The sequence below is a fragment of the Sciurus carolinensis genome, chromosome 7, assembly GCF_902686445.1.
Source record: "Sciurus carolinensis chromosome 7, mSciCar1.2, whole genome shotgun sequence".
NCBI lineage: Eukaryota > Metazoa > Chordata > Mammalia > Rodentia > Sciuridae > Sciurus > Sciurus carolinensis.
Window position 1 is genome coordinate 46,695,478 of NC_062219.1, and position 19,488 is coordinate 46,714,965.

General features: G+C 36.9%; 1 protein-coding gene across 5 annotated transcripts in view; it reads left to right on the forward strand.

Annotated features, from left to right (window-relative positions):
* The window catches only part of Ros1 (ROS proto-oncogene 1, receptor tyrosine kinase), a 133,673-nt gene that overhangs the window by 9,511 nt on the left and 104,674 nt on the right, over positions 1-19,488 (forward strand). For 4 of the 5 annotated variants that reach the window (XM_047558202.1, XM_047558203.1, XM_047558199.1 and 1 more), the window contains exons 4-7: positions 263-289; positions 10,331-10,391; positions 14,210-14,358; positions 15,389-15,527. In XM_047558202.1, the coding sequence (XP_047414158.1) occupies positions 263-289; positions 10,331-10,391; positions 14,210-14,358; positions 15,389-15,527 (376 nt within the window). The remainder of the gene's footprint in view (positions 1-262; positions 290-10,330; positions 10,392-14,209; positions 14,359-15,388; positions 15,528-19,488) is intronic. The other variant, XM_047558201.1, reaches the window with a different exon arrangement.

The following is a 19,488-nucleotide window of genomic DNA, read 5'->3' on the forward strand; positions in this document are numbered from 1 at the left end:
TTAGTTGACTGTGATTTTCTTGTAGACATCACACTTTCATTTTTTTCCTAATGATGCAAGCAACATAATTTTTAGAGTGATGCTTACAGTAGCCTGCCTGAACAGAAGGTCCACCTCTGGACTCCTTTTTGTTTTTTGTTAGTTATTAATGTTGGGACAAAAAATTAATTTGGAAGAAGAAATGTGCAGCTGAGTCTCATTAAAATTATTTACAACTTTAAAAATTTTAAGTACTCTTCCTTTCCTTTTTTTTTCTATGCAGAATGATACCTATGCCACCATTTGTGAGGTGAGTTGACAATAACTTATAAAAACAGATGTCATCAAACCTCACCCCATGTTTTTATCTCTAGTCTTTAAAAAGCTATTAAGAGTGAAGAAATGTAAGGCAGTCTCAGTGTACAGAGACTTTCTTCTTGGAAGTGCTATTACTCTGTGTATAAAAATGAAGGTATAATTCTATTTTGGGGAACAAAAATAGAATGTGTTTTATGTATATATGTATATATATATTAATGTATATATGTGTGAATATGTATGCATATATGTATATTCACAATATAAATATATGGAGTATATACTATATACACTATACTATATATTAGTATATATAATATATGTGTCTATTATATGTATATATTATATATGTATATAACATACATAACATATGATGCTTTATGTATATGATATAACATATACATAAAATATATGACATATGTTATTTACATGATATAACATATATGACACATATTACATATATGACATAAATATATGACATATATTTTATATATATACATATCTCAGTATCTGAAGGTAATTGGTTCTGGGAACCCTTGTAGATACCATCATTCTTAGGTGTTTAAGTTCCTTGTACAGAATGATGTAGTATTTGCTGTAACCTATGCTCACCCTCTTGTACACTTTAAATCATCTTTAGATTACTTCTAACCTAATACAATGTGAATGCTATTGTAAATAATTGTTACAATAGATTGCTTAGGGAATAAAGACAAGGAAAATATCTATACATGTTTAGTTAGGATAAAGTTTTTAAGAAAATTTTTCTGTAGATGTGAAACTTACCAAATACAGAGGGCTGACTGTACATTACTGTTGTCTGGTTTGAAACTTTGTAATTCCTGGAGCCTGGGCAGATGGGGAGGTTGTTGGGACTGACAGGAGAAGGGAGAATGGAAGGGGCACATCTGGGGATATCTCTGCCAATGGCATTTTCTTCGCTTGAACATATAGTGCGCTACCATGAAATCTACCACATTAAAAGAGAACCTTGCAATTGCAGTTTTCTTTATTGTTCAACATAATCCTTTGCCAACATTTTAAAACACAGTTTTTCTCTCTGCTGTGATAATAAGTGACTTCATACTGGCTTGGTCTTCCCTGCCAATCTCTATGGTCCTCTGGGCTCTTATCTCCTGCACTTGATTTTCTCCTATTTAGTGACACCTCAGGATTTTGATCTCTTTCCACTCAGTCTTCTTCAGCTAAACTTATCTGCCCTGGATTCTATCACCTCAGAATTAGGTTACTTGACAATAGGTATAGGAAGAAGCAGTATTATTTCTCACTTTAAAACCTTGTTGTGTTCTATTTAAATGTCCTGGAAACCAGAGAGGAGGACTATCATATCCTGCCTAGGAAGGAATAGAAATTATCATCCCTAGCAAAGCAGAAAATTCCCTTTTAATAGAGGACAAAATCAAGAATAAAAAATATTAAATTAAAATGTTTTCTCAGTACTCCGTGGTTACTTTGCACCTGAGAGATTGTCCTTGAGAGTGGGTAGAGGTGGCAGCTGGCTAAGAAGAGATGAAACACTGGTCGGGGGATTTGCCCTGTAAATAGACAATTAAATATCTTTCCTGATTGAGATTTTAAAAAGTAAGCTTCCTGAGGACCTTTTATGTGATTAAAGAAAAAACATTTGCAAAGAACAGTCCCTAAGAGGGTTGCGCCAGGTTCAGGAAAATGAGGGAGAAAGAGCATCTCTCAGGCAAGGAAGCTGCCCAGGATTGTGCAGCATGAGTTATCAGTTCTCATTAATCATTATACTGCTCAGTTGTCTGTACTTACAGATTAGTAATGGTTCTCTTGATTTTATGATTAATGTAATATATTTATACATTGCCATTTTACACTTTAAAATATTACAATTTAAATAAAGGAGAACTGAAGAGGAAGGAATACACGCAATATAGATAGACACATACAGATATATTTGAACTCGGTGGTTCACACTTTGGACAATTATATTCTTTTTAAAAAAATTATGTATTTTTTTATTTTTTATAGACTGCATTTTGTTTTTTTTTAATTTATTTTTATTTATTTATTTTTTATTGTAAACAAATGGGATACATGTTGTTTCTCTGTTTATACATGGCATAAAGGCATACTATTTGTGTAATCATAAATTTACATAGGGTAATGTTGTTTGATTCATTCTGTTTTTTCCCTTCCCCCCACCCCTCCCACCCCTCTTTTCCCTCTATACAATCCTTCCTTCCTCCATTCTTGCCTCCCTCCCTAACACTAACTCTAACCCTAACACTAACCCCTCCCACCCCCCATTATGTGTCATCATTCACGTATTAGCGATATCATTCGTCCTTTGGTTTTTTGAGATTGGCTTATTTCACTTAGCATGATATTCTCCAGTTTCATCCATTTGCCTGCAAATGCCATAATTTTATCATTCTTTACAGCTGAGTAATATTCCATTGTATATATATACCACAGTTTCTTTATCCATTCATCAATTGAAGGACATCTAGGTTGGCTCCACAGTCTGGCTATTGTGAACTGAGCAGCTATGAACATTGCTGTGGCTGTATCTCTGTAATATGCTGATTTTAAGTCCTTTGGGTATAGGCCAAGGAGTGGGATAGCTGGGTCAAATGGTGGTTCCATTCCAAGTTTTCTAAGGAGTCTCCACACTGCTTTCCAAAGTGGCTGCACTAATTTGCAGCCCCACCAGCAATGTATGAGTGTACCTTTCTCCCCACATCCTCGCCAACACCTGTTGTTGCTTGTATTCTTGATAATCGCCATTCTAATTGGGGTGAGATGGAATCTTAGGGTGGTTTTGATTTGCATTTCTCTTATTACTAGAGATGTTGAACATTTTTCCATATGTTTGTTGATTGCTTGTAGATCTTCTTCTGTGAAATGTCTATTCATTTCCTTAGCCCATTTGTCGCTTGGATTATTTGCATTCTTGTGTAGAGTTTTTTGAGTTCTTTATAGATTCTGGAGATTAGTGCTCTATCTGAAGTATGATTGGCAAAGATTTTCTCCCACTCTGTAGGCTCTTTCTTTGCATTGCTGATAGTTTCCTTTGCTGAGAGAAAGCTTTTTAGTTTGAATCTATCCCAGTTATTGATTCTTGTTTTAATTTCTTGTGCTATGGGAGTTCTGTTGAGGAAGTCTGGTCCTAAGCCGACATGTTGAAGCTCTGGACCTACTTTTTCTTCTATAAGATGCAAGGTCTCTGGTCTGATTCTGAGGTCCTTAATCCATTTTGAGTTTAGTTTCGTGCATGGTGAGAGATATGGGTTTAGTTTCATTCTGTTGCATATGGATTTCCAATTCTCCCAGCACCATTTGTTGAAGAGGCTATCTTTTCTCCATTGCATATTTTTGGCCCCTTTGTCTAGTATGAGAAAATTGTATTTATTTGGGTTTGTGTCCGTGTCCTCTATTCTGTACCATTGATCCACCTTTCTATTTTGGTACTAATACCATGCCGTTTTTGTTACTATTGCTTTGTAGTAGAGTTGAAGATCTGGTATTGCGATTCCCCCTGCTTCACTCTTTCTGCCAAGGATTGCTTTAGCTATTCTGGGTTTTTTATTCTTCCAGATGAATTTCATAATTGCTTGCTCTATTTCTGTAAAGTACATCATTGGGATTTTAATTGGAATTGCATTGAATCTGTATAGCACTTTTGGTAGTATGGCCATTTTGACAATATTAATTCTTCCTATCCAAGAACATGGGAGATCTTTCCATCTTCTAAGGTTTTCTTTAATTTCTTTCTTTAGTGTTTTGTAGTTCTCATTGTAGAGGTCTTTCACCTCTTTTGTGAGATTGATTCCCAAGTATTTTATTTTTTTCGATGCTATTGTGAATGGGGTAGTTTTCCTAATTTCTCTTTCTGAAGATTCATCGCTTATGTATAAAAATGCCTTAGATTTATGTGCATTGATCTTATATCCCGCTACTTTACTGAATTCACTTATGAGATCTAAAAGTTTTCTGGTGGAATTTCCTGGTTCCTCTAAGTATACCATCATATCATCAGCAAATAGGGATAGTTTGAGTTCTTCTTTTCCTATTCGTATCCCTTTAATTTCTTTGGTCTGTCTAATTGCTCTGGCTAGAGTTTCAAGGACGATATTGAAAAGAAGTGAAAGAGGGTATCCCTGCCTTGTTCCAGTTTTTAGAGGGAATGCTTTCAGTTTTTCACCATTTAGAATGACATTAGCCATGGGTTTAGCATAGATGGCCTTTACAATGTTAAGGAATGTTCCCACTATCCCTATTTTTTCTAGTGTTTTGAGCATGAAGGGATGCTGTATTTTATCAAATGCTTTTTCTGCATCTATTGAAATAATCATGTGATTCTTGACTTTAAGTCTATTGATATGGTGAATGACATTTATTGATTTCCTGATGTTGAACCAACCTTGCATCCCTGGGATGAAACCCACTTGATCATGGTGCACTATCTTTTTAATATGTTTTTGGATGCGATTTGCTAAAATTTTGTTGAGAATTTTTGTGTCGATGTTCATTAAGGATATTGGTCTGAAATTTTCTTTCCTCGATGTGTCTGTCTGGTTTAGGTATCAGGGTGATATTGGCTTCATAGAATGAGTTTGGGAGGGTTCCCTCCTCTTCTATTTTATGGAATACTTAGAAAAGTATTGGAATGAGCTCTTCTTGAAAGGTTTTGTAGAACTCGGCTGAGAACCCATCTGGTCTTGGACTTTTCTTTGTTGGTAGGCTTTTGATGACTTCTTCTATATCATTACTTAAAATTAGTCTATTTAAATTGTATATGTCCTCCTCGTTTAGTTTAGGCAATTCATATGTCTCTAGAAACCTGTTGATGTCTTCGAAATTTTCTATTTTGTTGGAGTATAGATTTTCAAAATAGCTTCTAATTATGTTTTGTATTTCAGTCGTGTCTGTTGTGATATTTCCTTGTTCATTCTGAATTTTAGTGATTTGGGTTTTCTCTCGTCTTCTCTTTGTTAGTGTGGCTAAAGGTTTATCAATTTTGTTTATTTTTTCGAAGAACCAACTATTTATTTTGTCAATTTTTTGTACTGTTTCTCTTGTTTCAATTTCGTTGATTTCAGCTCTGAGTTTAACTATTTCCTGTCTTCTTCTACTTTTGGTGTTGGTCTGTTCTTCTTTTTCTAGGGCTTTGAGCTGTAGTGTTAGGTCGTTGATTTGTTGAGTTTTACTTCTTTTATTAAATGCGCTCCATGAAATAAATTTTCCTCTAAGTACTGCTTTCATAGTGTCCCAGAGATTTTGATATGATGTTTCTTTGTTCTCATTTACCTCTAAGAATTTTTTTAATTTCCTTCCTAATATCTTTTGTTATCCATTCATCATATAATAGCATATTGTTTAATCTCCAGGTGTTGGAGTAGTTTCTGTTTTTTACTCTTTCATTTATTTCTAACTTCAATCCATTATCATCTGATAGAATACAAGGTAGTGTCTCTATCTTCTTGTATTTGCTAACATTAGCTTTGTGGCATAATATATGGTCTATTTTAGGGAAGGATCCATGTGCTGCTGAGAAGAAAGTGTATTCGCTCTTGGTTGGATGGTATATTCTATAAATGTCTGTTAAGTCTAAATTATTGATTGTGTTATTGAGATCTATGGTTTCTTTGTTCAATTTTTTTTGGAAGATCTGTCCAGTGGTGAGAGAGGCGTGTTAAAATCACCTAGTATTGTGTTATGGTCTATTTGGTTTCTAAAATTGAGAAGGATTTGTTTGACATACATGGATGAGCCACTGTTTGGGGCATAGATGTTTATGATTGTTATATCTTGCTGATTTATGCTTCCCTTAAGCAGTATGAAATGTCCTTCTTTATCCCTTCTGACTAACTTTGGCTTGAAGTCCACATTATCTGAAATGAGGATGGATACTCCAGCTTTTTTGCTGAGTCCATGTGCATGGTATGTTTTTCCCCATCCTTTCACGTTTAGTCTATGGGTATCTCTTTCTATGAGGTGAGTCTCTTGCAGGCAACATATTGTTGGATCTTTCTTTTTAATCCAATCTGCCAGTCTGTGTCTTTGATTGATGAATTCAGGCCGTTAACATTCAGGGTTATTATTGAGATATGATTTGTATTCCCGGTCATTTGGTTCATATTTAAAATTTTATTTATTTATTTATTTATTTATTTTTGGACACACCTTGGTTCCTCCTTTATTTGACAGTTCCTTTAGGATAATTCCTCCCTTTGCTGATTTGCTTCTTTGTTTTTTATCTCTTCCTCATGAAATATTTTGCTGAGAATGTTGTGTAATGCTGGCTTTCTTTTTGTAAATTCTTTTAGCTTTTGTTTATCATGGAATGATTTTATTTCATCGTCAAATTTGAAGGTAAGTTTTGCTGGGTATAAGATTCTTGGTTGGCATCCATTTTCTTTCTATAGACTGCATTTTGATTCACTGTACACAAATGGGGTACATCATTTCATTTCTATGGTCATACACGATGTAGATTCAGACCATTTGTGTAATCATATACGTACATAGGGTACTGATGTCTGTCTCATTCCATGATTTTTCATACTCCCCTCCCTCTCATTTCCTTCTACATAATCTAAAGTTCCTCCCCACCCCCATTACATATCATCATCCACTTATCAGGGAAAACATTTGGCCTTTGTTTTTTTGGGATTGGCTTATTTCACTTAACATGAAAATTTCCAAGAATTAATAAGTGGGATGGATTCAAACTAAACAGCTTTTTCTCAGCAAAGGATACAATTAATGTGAAAAGAGAGGCTACAGAGTGGGAGAAAATCTTCCACATGCACTTCAGATACAGCACTGATCTCCAAAATTTATGAAGAACTTAAAAATTTACACCAAAAATACAAAGAACCCAATCAATAAATGGTCTAAGGAACTGGACAGACACTTTAAAGAAGGAGACATACAGGTGATTAATAAATAGATGAAAAAGTATTCAACATCTCTAGTAATTAGAGAAATGCAAATTAAAACAACTCTAAGATTTCATCTTACTCCAATCAGAATGGCTATTATCAAGAACACAAACAATAATAGATGTTGGTGTGGATGTGGAAAGGCACATTTTTACATTGCTGGTGGAGTTGCAAATTGGTGCAATCACTCTGGAAAGCAGTGTGGAGAATCCTCTGAAAACTTGGAATGGACCCCCCTTTTGACTCAGTTATCCCACTCCTCAGTTGATACCCAAAGGACTTAAAATCCTCATACTACAGTGACACAGCCACATCAATGTTCATAGCAGCTCAATTCACAATAGCTAGATTGTGGAACCAACCTAACTGTCCTTCAACAGATGAATGGATAAAGAAGCTGTAGTATATATACACAATGGAATATTACTTAGTCATAAAGAATAATAATATTATGGCATTTGCATATAAGTGGATGGAATTGGACAATTATATTCTTTCATCACTAATGTTTCCACCTAAGAAGCTTGAAATTTTTGCAATCAATGTTCCTTGGAGGAACATCCTTGAAGTGAAAGTTTAGGGAAATATAACTTGGAAAATGATAATGACAAAAAAAAAAAAAAGAAAAAAGAAAAAAAAAAAAGAAAAAGAAAATGATAATGACAAGTGAGATAGCTTGTCCCTGATAATCTGAAACACAGATTGGATTTTATCTCAGCATCTCAGTCTTTGGCTAAGATCTAGAGTTGATTTTATTATTTCTAAAAACTTTTTAATGGCTCTTTATTGCCTTATTCTCTGTGCCAGTCATGGGCTTTTTCCTCTTCCTTTTCTAAAGAAGGCACATTCCTGCCTTAAGGCTTTTGTCCTTACCATGCAGATCTCTGCAAGGGCCACTCCTTCCCATCACTCAAATCTTGGCTCGGGGTCACTCCACAGTCCTTCCTGATCACCCTACCTGCAGGAGCCTCCTTCCTGCCTAACCGGGCCTCATGCCTTGACTTGCTTTATTTTCTTCATAGCACTTTCCATTTTCTGGACTTTAAAAAACTTGTCTTTTTTTTTTTTTAAAGAAACATGTCTTTGGTTATTGTCCTTCTTCTCCTGAGAATATAAATTCCGTGAACACAGGGAATTTACCTATCTTGCTCACTGACATATTTTTAAGCCCAAAACAGGGCACAAAAAAGAGACTTAAACATTCTTGAATGAATGAATGGGAGAATGATCAATCTTTAGGAAACAATGCTGCAATTCTTTTGGAGAGTGGAATGTGTGTCTTCCTGGCAGCCTGGGAAACCAAGGGTGGAGTCAGAGGGAAACTCAAACTACTATGGAAAAAGTGGAAGTGGGGATGGGAACTGAGACAGCAGACTGATGTAGCCCCAGGCAGAGTAAACAGGGGGAAGGGGAGCTCAGTAACCTGCAGTGTGCTGTATTAATGTTCCATCTGGGGACTTCAGTTTAGATGCTATCAATTGCTTAGATCCAACTCTCTAGATTTTCACTAGGCAACTTGACCTCATTTGAGGTCTAATGCTAGATTGCCTCCAGGTACTGGGAGGTGGGAGAAGGGGAGGCTAGTTGCCTCCATTTGAGATAACATTTAAGCTCTCAGGTGGATGGGAATTTTACTCTTTATTTCCCCTAGAAAAATAGGGTCACCATTTTCCCTGATTGTCAGGATTAGCTTTATTTCTAAATAATCTGTATTTCAATATCTCTCTTTTTTCTTCCTTGCTTTTCTTTATTAGAAAAGAAAACCTCATGTTATGTAATACTTTTTGTTGCCACTTGGTTTGTGTCTTTTCTGTAGTTAATGGACTGTGTTGAATGTGTTTTACTGAAATTTACAAACAGGATGTGAAAAGTACACTAAATTTTTAAGTTAAATAATCCTGAGCCCAAACCAAGGTATTTAAATTAATCCTTAACTAAGCAAACCTGGGCTTATCAGACTCCACTTCCTTTTAGTACATAGATCAAACATTGAAAAGTTAGTATTTGTAAGTTACACCCCTTCATTTCAGGGTAAATATATTGCACCAGGATTTCCACTATCATCATGAGAAACAATAGCCTGTTGTCCTAGTATAAGTATAAATTGAAGGTGAGCAGGAAGATTGATCATGATTGCATTGGACTTTTATGATGTGTACTCTTTCTCCAAGATTTTCTTTTTCTTTTTCTGAAGCTAATGTTAATGCATCTCTTAAGAGTTGCTGGATATTTGGGTTTCATTTATCAGATATGTACTTTGTTTTTGGCTAATGAGATAAGGTGTTAATCATCATTATGTAGTAGATATTAAAATTCAACATTGTTATTAAGCCATTCATTAAAATCTTCAGCTGTTATAAAATTTTAATATATATATCGATTTCTTTTTCAAGGTGGGCATGGATGACACAATAACTAGGCAATCTATGAGTATCATTTTAGGCTAGAATTTTAGGTTTCTAGTTCATAAAATGTTGAGCAGCATAGCATACATATATTTGCATTGTCAGGCTCAGCACTTTTCAAACTGTAGGATGGGGTCCCTTAGAGAGTCATGAAGTCAATTTAGCTAATCAAGAGTCACATTAAACCAAATAAAACAGAATAAAATGGAATAGAATTGAATGCATAAGAACACTTACAGGTATGGGGTTTCTTTTGGGGATGATGAAAATGTTCTAAAATTACATTGTGGTGGTGATTGTGCAACTCCGTAAATACACTAAACACCCCTGAAACTATGCTCCAAAGGGGTGAGTTTTATGGTATGTGAATATATCTCAATAAAACTGCTAACATGGGTGGGAAGTAAGTTAATGTTAAAAATCTTTTCAGTATGTACGTGTGTGCTAGGTTGTTTTGTTAAATAATTTATTTTTATTTTTATTTTTATTTATTTATTTATTTTGCTGTGGAACATGTCCAAGAATAGTCTGAGAAGCACTGATCTAATTTCACTACCAAGTGGGAACTTTATTACAGTTGAAATAGTTGATATAATGATACACTTGTATATAAGGTCATCAGATTTCAAATTTGAAGTTCATTAGCAAAACCAGCACAAAGGTTGCACTGACTTGTGTCCTACCTGTCTTCCATAGAGAGAGTCGTGTGAAATCGGCTGCAGTAGTGCAGAAGGTGCATATGAAGAGGAAGTACTGGGTAAGAAAATGCACTTGACCATTATTCTGTATCTATGCCACTCAGTGACTTGTTTTTATCAAGGGATAGTGAAGAGCTTCTTAAATAGACTTCTACATCTCAGTGGCATCAAAAATTTTTGTACATAAAGAAATTAAATAATTTCAAAAGTTGAGACCATTCTGATGGAGACTTAACAAGACTCTTCTTCCAGACATAGTGGGAAATGTGGCACATGACTTTACGTTTAGGACCAGATTTTTACCCTTGTGATCAGCAGATATAGTTCCTTTTATCTTAATGAGGGAGCAATGTACATTCTAAGCGCACTTGATTCTGGAAATGCCACTGTTTTAATGTACTAAAAGTATAGGAATGTTTATTTAATGTGCATTGCATTATTCTGCTAACAGTTGTTCATATGTGCCTGGCTCCCCTAAAAGGCACTAAGAGTTTGTGAAATGTATAGAAGCTATACCTCTCAGTTTTTCTTTTTTCTTTTTTTTTAAATTTATATTTTTATTTTTACAGACTGCATTTTGATTCATTGTACACAAATGGGATACAACGTTTCATTTCTATGGTTGTATGCAATGCAGATTTACATCATTCATGTAATCATACATATAGATAGGGTGATACTGTCTGTCTCATTCTACTATCTTTCCTTACCTCACCCCCTCCTGCCCCATTTTCCTCTACACCATCCAAAGTTCCTTCATTCTTCTCTTCCTCTCCCCCTGCCACCTCCCTTTATTATGTATTGTCATCCACTTATCAGACAAAACATTTGGCCTTGGGCTTTTTGGGCTTGGCCTATTTCACTTAGCATGATATTCTTCAACTCCATCCATTTACCAGCAAATGCCATAATTTTATTCTTCTTAATGGCTAAGTAATATTCCATTGTATATATATATACCACAGTTTCTTTATTCATTCATCAATTGAAGGGCATCTTGGTTGGTTCCACAATCTAGCTATTGTGAATTAAGCAGCTATGAACATTGATGTGGCTGTAGTATGAGGATTTTAAGTCCTTTGCGTATAGACCGAGGAGTGGGATAACTGGGTCAAAAGGGGGGTCCATTCCAAGTTTTCTGAGGAATCTCCATACTGCTTTCTGGAGTGGTTGCACCAATTTGCAACTCGACCAGCAATGTATGAGTGTGCCTTTTCCCCCACATCCACGTCGACTCAGCGTTAGATTTTGAGTAAGTACAAAATTTGGGTGTATATCAGCCCTGTCTGCTTGATTTCAAAGTAGGACGAGTGTTTGTAAGTGGTTTTGCCATAGTGTGTTAATTCTCCATTGGTTTCTCAAGGACCAATGTTTTCATAAGTCATAGCCTGGATGTCATCAGCTATCTTTTGCAAAAATCACTAGCGTTTCCACCCATCAAGAGACAGTTCCCTCCATTTTGGGGGATGCTTGGCTCTTCCTTCCATATGTTGAAGGACTTATTTCACTGGTTTCTTCCTTACTTTCTGGCTCATGGAAATCAAAAGGATGTTGTCACCTTGCTTTTCTGATTTGTTCCTGCTATTTTAGTGTTCCAAAACAAAACAAAACAAAAGAAAACAAAACCCCCCTTTGATGTTTCTATGGAGAGGTAGTGAATACATTAAAACATGTTTTCCTTCTGTGTTGTGAGAGTTAGCTGTAGGTAAAATTTATATTTTTGTGGTTTGTGTTGAAATACTCTAGGGCTTTACAGGGACCTCCATGGGAAGCCTTGGGGTATATTCAGACTCAAGAGAAGTGCAAGGATGGTCAACATCTGTTGAACACTGCTGGATCTGTTGATTAGGGGAAGTTCATGGCATAAACAACAGATGACAGTTAAGGACTTTCCATGATATCATATGTTTGCAATGCTGGTGTTTTTGGTGACTTCTGTAATAACAAGCAAATACCATAGGAAACTCAACATGAAAAAGGAAATAAGGATGGAGGTACCTAATCAAATGATAAAACTGGAGAAGTAGTGCAGTGCGCAAGGGGCACATAGATGTACTAGTATGGAAACATTAGGTAGTTATTTGGTCCAAAAAGTCTAAAAAATTACTGAGATGCTAAGAATGCCATAACTGAGAAAGTTGGAACCTTTTATTTACATCCTTTTCTTATATTCTAAAATTATATTACTCATTTAATTATCCAATTCTGCTAGAATACAAACATAACCAATGTTTTATTTAATTTCTCATGAACTATGGATCAATTTCTGTGTACTACTAACGAATGAAATGTACCAGGTCTAAAAAAAAAGCATTTAAGCTTACAGACTTTATTTTTAGTTTGTTATGATGACTTAAAACTATGCACCTTAGACTCTGTTTGTCTCTAACACATCACAATTTTAGACACCTTCCCATGTGGGGGAAAATGGTTAACAATCCATCAAAATAACAATAGCTATTTTTTATTAAGTATTTATGAGTCAGGCATTAGTCTCATTAACTTATAAGTATTAGATCCTTTTGTCTTCAGATGAATAAATACTATAAATAACCTCATTTGACAGATGAGAAAATTGAGGAGTAATGTTTAAACACTTTCTTGAGGGCCTAGAGCTAGTAAAAGATACAACTGGAATTACAACCCAGTTTGGACTGGGTCTTTTCTTGTCCATGCTTCCACTTAATGAAAGTAGTACATAACTCAGCCTAGCTCTGCTTGTTCATTTGATTCACTCTTGCCTTGATAATTTAGAATAAACCTACTTCCCCTCTGATTTTTCATATGTATCACAATCACAGAACTTTGAAGTTTACATTTACTTGTACTTACATAACTGGTTTCTCTGCCCTGTTGCAACATATGTGATTTCTGATGCCTCCTGGTTATCCTTCTTTGTCTGCTGAAATTGTCTTCAAGATATCTGTAGCACATGGTAATCCCTGGTACTTAGGATTTTACCATTACTGGCTTGGGGTTGGGGATGTGCTTTGCTTATACAGCTGTCATAACCCAAAATGAACCACAAGTAGATGAAGCAGGAAAGAAGGGTTGTGCTAGACCTACTCTTTGTGGACTGGCCCTTCAGATGCAAATGGCTTTAATTTTTCTGGGTTGTAGAGTATGGACTTTAATTAGTTCATATCCATTATCTGTAGGGATGAAAATTTTCCTTTCACAAGAAAGATTGTTTTTCTAGGGATTTGTATTTGACAATTTAAAACTCCCTACCAAACCCACCATGCTTTCTCAAACAAAGTAATGATTTTTTTTCTGTAGCAAAAGTTGAAGCATTAAATTCATCATGATTTTGGACTAATTGAAAAAGTAAAATAATTTCATCCCAGTGGTTCATACCATGCAGAAATCTAGGCCCTGGTATAGTTACTGGCAAACAGCACCTGATAAATGTGTCCCACATATTGTAATTTGTCTACTGTTTAGAAATCACGAAATGTTTTATAATGCCAAACAGTGGCATGTAGAGTCCTTTCTCATAAAGACAGTAATTCTGTGTATATAAAAATTTGTTGATAAGATGCATAGTCACAGCAGAATTATAGTATAAAATTAAAAAAAATACCTTGGGGTATATATCCTGGGCAACAGACAGTTCTGCTTTGCCACGACATGCTTTTGGCACCTCCCCTCCTTGCTTGTAAGAAAGTGTTAAGAGAAAACTGGACAGTTTCAGAACACTCCAAGTTGCCTGCTTGTTAAAAAAAAAGGGAAAACTGCCCTGAAAATGTGCACCATTTATTGTTCAGGTGAGTTATTGGAACAGAAGATTGATGATAACACTCGATTAAATGGTCATATGCTCTCCTGCTTTGAGGGACAGGAGTGTATGTTGAGTGACACTTTGTTTTCCCCCTAGAAAATACAGAGCTTCCTACAGCACCCTTTGCTTCTTCCATTGGAAACCATAGTGTGACATTACGATGGAAATCTGCTAACATTTCTGGAGTAAAATACATCATTCAGTGGAAATACGAGCAACTTCCAGGAAGCTGGACCTACACTGAGGTATGCAAAGCTGCCTTTGTATCCAAATAAAAGCTCTCCCTCCCACATTATTCAAGTCTCAAAATATTACATCTAATTATGGTAGTCCTCCCTCCATCTGTGGATTTTATTTCTGAAGTTTAAGTTATCTGCAGTCAATGATGTTCCAAAAATATTACATGAAAAATTTCAGAAATAAAGAATTATTAAGTTTTAAATTACACATCATTCTGAGTAGCATGATGAAATTTCATGGATTCCTACTCTGTCTCACTGGGAAGTAAACAGATGGGTATATGTTCAGCATATACCCATCTGTTAGGCCTTTAATAACTGTCTAAGTTACCAGATCGCAGCATTGATATCACAGTGTTTGTTTATAGGGTTTGGTACTCTCTAAGCTTTCAGGTATCTTCTGTGGTTTTGAAATGTAGTCTCCTCATGAATAAGGGAAGACTACTTACAGGAGCTAATTAATGTATTCTGGAAAAGATTTAAGCATAAGTGGTTGGATTAGATGGACTTTAACTTTGGCTATGCTGTAAATTCTTATGAGGAACATATAATGTTGATCACATATATAATTCATTCAGCACACTATCACATAACCATTTATTTCATTGGTCATTATCTGCCCATCACCCTAAAATGACTACATCTGGGATCAAGGGAAGGGGGAAGATTCTCACAGGCACTTGTTCTAATTTACAAGTACTGTCTATCATAGTCATTCAAGACTGTTCTTTTTATAAAATCATGAAAGTTCAGGAAAAAAAACTGTCCCAAGACACCAAATATATTAATATGGAAATATTTATGTGGATAATTGAAGAAAGTGACAAATAATTTAATATATATTCTGAGAAGAGAATTTCTGTGTGAATTATGCAGTTCTAAGTTCCAGCCTTCTGTGTCATCTCATCTGGCAGGGTCTAGGTGACTCAATACCCAAAAGACCATTCAACTTCTACAAATTAACTTGTGCACTCTTGAGTCACATTGTATGGTGGTGATATGATAAAAGCTGATTATTAATCTCTCATGGATCTAGGCTGTGTCCAAGCTCTCTTATGAGGTAGAGTCCCTGCATCCTTTCACTGAATATATTTTTCGCGTGGTTTGGATCTTCACAGCCCAGCTGCAGCTGTATTCTCCCCCAAGTCCCAGTTACAGGACTCATCCTTATGGAGGTATGACTTGCATACATTGTTTATGGAAAGGACATTATTCTGAAGCTTTGGCTTAGTTTGTTTTTATTTTGAGTAATAAAAGAAATCTATTTCTTTGTTAATTCTATTCAACAATTGACCCAGCTTAGACTTCAGTGCAAGACATTTAAGGGAAGGTTATGTGCCAAGTAATGTTCACAATGCCTTTGTGATCAGAACAATGACCCCCGATCTTATAGAGCTCACATTTTGATAGAAGAACAATTTTTTTTTCATGCAATATATAGTAAATAAGGCATGCTGCTATGTGTCATTGTAAAATAAACATTTTGAGCAGAGTTTGTGCTTTAGAGGATTAGAATGTGGGGTTGGGGAGGGGGAGGCTGTTCCGGTATTAAATAATTTGGTCAGAAGAAGCCTCATTGAGTTTGGGGTAGGGAGGGTTAAGTTTGAGCAAAGACTTGAAGGAGTCCAGGGAGTCAGTCAAGCAGATATGTTAGATACAGCAATCCAGGTACAGGGAGGCTCTAAGGCAAGGGCATCCCTGGTCATTTCAAAGGACAGCCAGGCAGCCAACGTAGCAGGATGAAAGTGAAGAAGGTGTAGGAGTAACAGAAAGGTCACAGAGTTGGAGGAGTAGGATATCAGTCAGCTTCAGAGATCTTTGTAAAGACTGTGGAAGGAGTTTGCTGTAGGTTTTCGAACAGAGGAGTGACATAATCTGATGTGAACTGACTTTTATACTGAAAGGCAGTATGGAGAATGGACAGTGGGACAGGTAAAATCAGGCAGGCCTGGTGGGTGGCTGTTACAATGGCCCGGGAGAGCAATGCCAAGGGGTGATCGTGGTGTGTTAAAAGGTGTTTGGGTTTATATTTATGTCTTAAGATAATTTTTAGTCTTTCTGTTACCTAGGTTGTAATTTGTTTCGGCTATGTAGCAATTAAATCTGTGAAAAGATTCAGTTCCTTGCTTGTTTTTTTTTTTTTTTTCCCCCTCAGAAGTTGGTTATTTGTGTGTTTATTTTTAATGTCATCAGAGGGAAGATCAGGTTTTTTTTTTTTTTTCATTCATTCTACAAATATTCTTCAAACACCTTTTACATACCAGCTATTGTTCTAGGAACCAAAGCATTGAAGTTCAAATAATTAAGGGATTTACAATCCAGCTGCTGGAGACAGGGAGAGAAGTAATTAAGCAAAAGTATTTGTTGAGGTTCCGAGAGTACTCAATAAATAGTATCCTTCTTCCTAGCCTGAGTTCTGAACTAATGAAAGATAATGCATAAGTCTCTGTGGATGGGTGCAGGAATACCATTATGTTTGATAGAATCTAAGTTGGATGACGTAGTTTAGCATGAACAAAAATGGAGTGAATTGCTAAGAACCTGCTTAGACCCACCTTAGACATTAGAACAAGACATTTAAGGGAAGGTTTGAGTGTGCAAAGCTTGCTGATTTTGTTAGAGAGAAAAGGATAAAGAAACCAAAATGTTTCTTTCAAGATCTCTGAATTTCTACCTCTATTAATAAAAAATTATGGTGTAAAGCCTGCTACCAAATGAATAGGAACTCATCAACTCATCTTTCTCTATAGGAAGAAGTAGGGGCAAAAGACAGGAGCATTTACCCAAGACTCAGATAGATATGGCAGAAGGAATAAGGATATATTTCAATAAACAATATAGTATAATTTCACATAGGAGTAAGGGTTAAGAAGAAAAATAATATAGGATAAGTGATAAAGAATGTCTGAGGAGGGGACTTAATTTGGATGAAAAACTGGTTAGGGAAGGCCTCTCTGAGAATGACATGTGCTCAGGGCTTTGAATAACAAGAGGCAAGAAGTCATGCAAATATCCAGGAATGCTTTTCCCGGGAAGAAGGAAGAGCAAGGACCAAGGACTGTTGTTGGCAATGAGCTGGGTTTATTTGAGGAATGGCTGATGAGGCTAGAATACAGTGAATAAGATGAGATACAACAGCGTAACCAGAGGCCTGGTAACTGGAGGTCACATAGTCTGTGATAAGGAATGTAACCTTTATTCTAAGTGTGACAGCAAGTCTTTGGAGAGTTTTAAACTAGGGGGTTGGGATTGATTCAAGTTTTAAAAATTTCATTCTGGCAGTCAAGTGGAGACTGGTGGGTGGGGATGGACCAAAGGAAGCAGGAAACAGTCAAGAGTTCAAGCAAGTCATGATGGTGGCTGTGAGCAAGATGGTCATGGTGAAGGAGGTGGAAAGATTCGCCAGGTATTTTGAAGACTGGAGTTGCAGAATGGATTTGGTGGGGAGGATGGAGGATCAATCTCCATAACTTAAAGAGTTTTGTCTGAACACCTGGGTGTTGCCATTCACTGATGAAACTGAAGTTTTGAGATGTAACTTTATTCCCTGCTTCTGTTGGCAGGTAAGACTGGAGTTTCTCTCCTCTGCTGGCAGATAGGGTCTGAGTAAGGTGCAGGCTTCTGCAGCTAAGAAGTGTTGCAGCTCTAAATGGGGGGCTATGCCCTCCAGTGTTGCAGCAGACTCCAGGAGTTCACTGATATATGACTGTTTACCGGGTGAGGAGTCCTGCTTCCTCAGGTGTTGAAGTATAATGCCAGAGAAGCACTCAGAGCCAAGTGTAGAGTAGAAAGTAAGAAGCTTTATTAAAGAAAAGTAAAAGCAGACTTCTCCTGGATGGAAGAAGGGGACCAAAGGCTGAATCCATGAGATGAGCAAATCTTGTCATTTTTTTAGGTTTTAGTCTCCTGTTCCTTCCCCCTTATCTCTTTCCTTGCTGCCTACAGGATTAGGCCTGGTTTTGCAGGTAAGATGCAAAAAGTGAGAAACGGATGGGCAGAGGGAGGGCCAAAGTGATCCAGACAGGTTAGGGCCCAGGGGGTATTAATTAGCAGCTCCCTGCCTGTAGTCCTTGACAAGGACAGGTAAATTTGGTAATCAATGCAATCTTAAGATCCTTGACATTCCATTCTCCCAAGGGCAGTCTCCAACTTCTAGAGGCAGATGGCTTTCATGGCCTCCATTTCCTTGATCTGACCCCGATCCCCTATTTTTACACTAATTGCCTGTACCCAATTCTGGCTTCATCACCAGCAATTTCTTTTTTCAGGGTTCTTTTTTTTTTTAATATTTTTAAATTGTTGATGGACCTTTATTTTATTTATTTATTTGTATGTGGTACTGAGAATTGAACCCAGTGTGCCTCACACATGCTAGGCAAGTGCTCTACCACTGAGCTACAACCCCAGCCCCCTCTTTCTGGGTTCTTGTCTTGTGAATTGAAAGAATGAAATCTACAAACAGGATGAGTGAGTGTAAGAGTAGGATTTATTGAAGAATAGAAACAGGAACAGAACTCTTGCAGTGCAAGAGGGGACCCGATAGTAGGTTTTCCCCCCTCTGAGTGTGTTGGTCTAAGGGTTTATATAGCACTTGAGTACTGGTCTCAACTTATGCTAATTAGGGTTAGGAAAAGTATTAATGCTATTGGTCAATTCTTGAATCCCAACTTCCATTCAGGTTTGCCCCACCTCCATTTTCTCCCGGCAGGAAGTGGGAGGTTGAGGTCTTTGGATGGTCTGTGCTCACAGGTTCTAGGCTGCAACACTGCATGGAGTGGGCTTCTGCAGGAGTCATCCATACCATGCCCAGGCTTGGCCACCAATGGGTGACAGGTCAGCATGCTTTGGGTCACCGCACCTCAGGATGGTCATGCATGCCTTGTGGGTTCCACGCGGGCACAGGTGGTGTTCGCTGCCTGTGCTCCAACCCACCCAGGTTTCCACTCTGCTGCTCCACGGCTCCGTGGCTGCTTCTTAGCGTGGACCAGTAGGCTGGATACATGCTTGGCAGCCTGGGAGCCATGTCACTGAGACAAGGGAAGACTGGTGGGAGAGCAGCTTTTCTAGGAAAATTTAAATACCTGTTTTGACCAAGTAAAATTTGAGATGCCTATGAGACACTCAAATGAAGTTGCC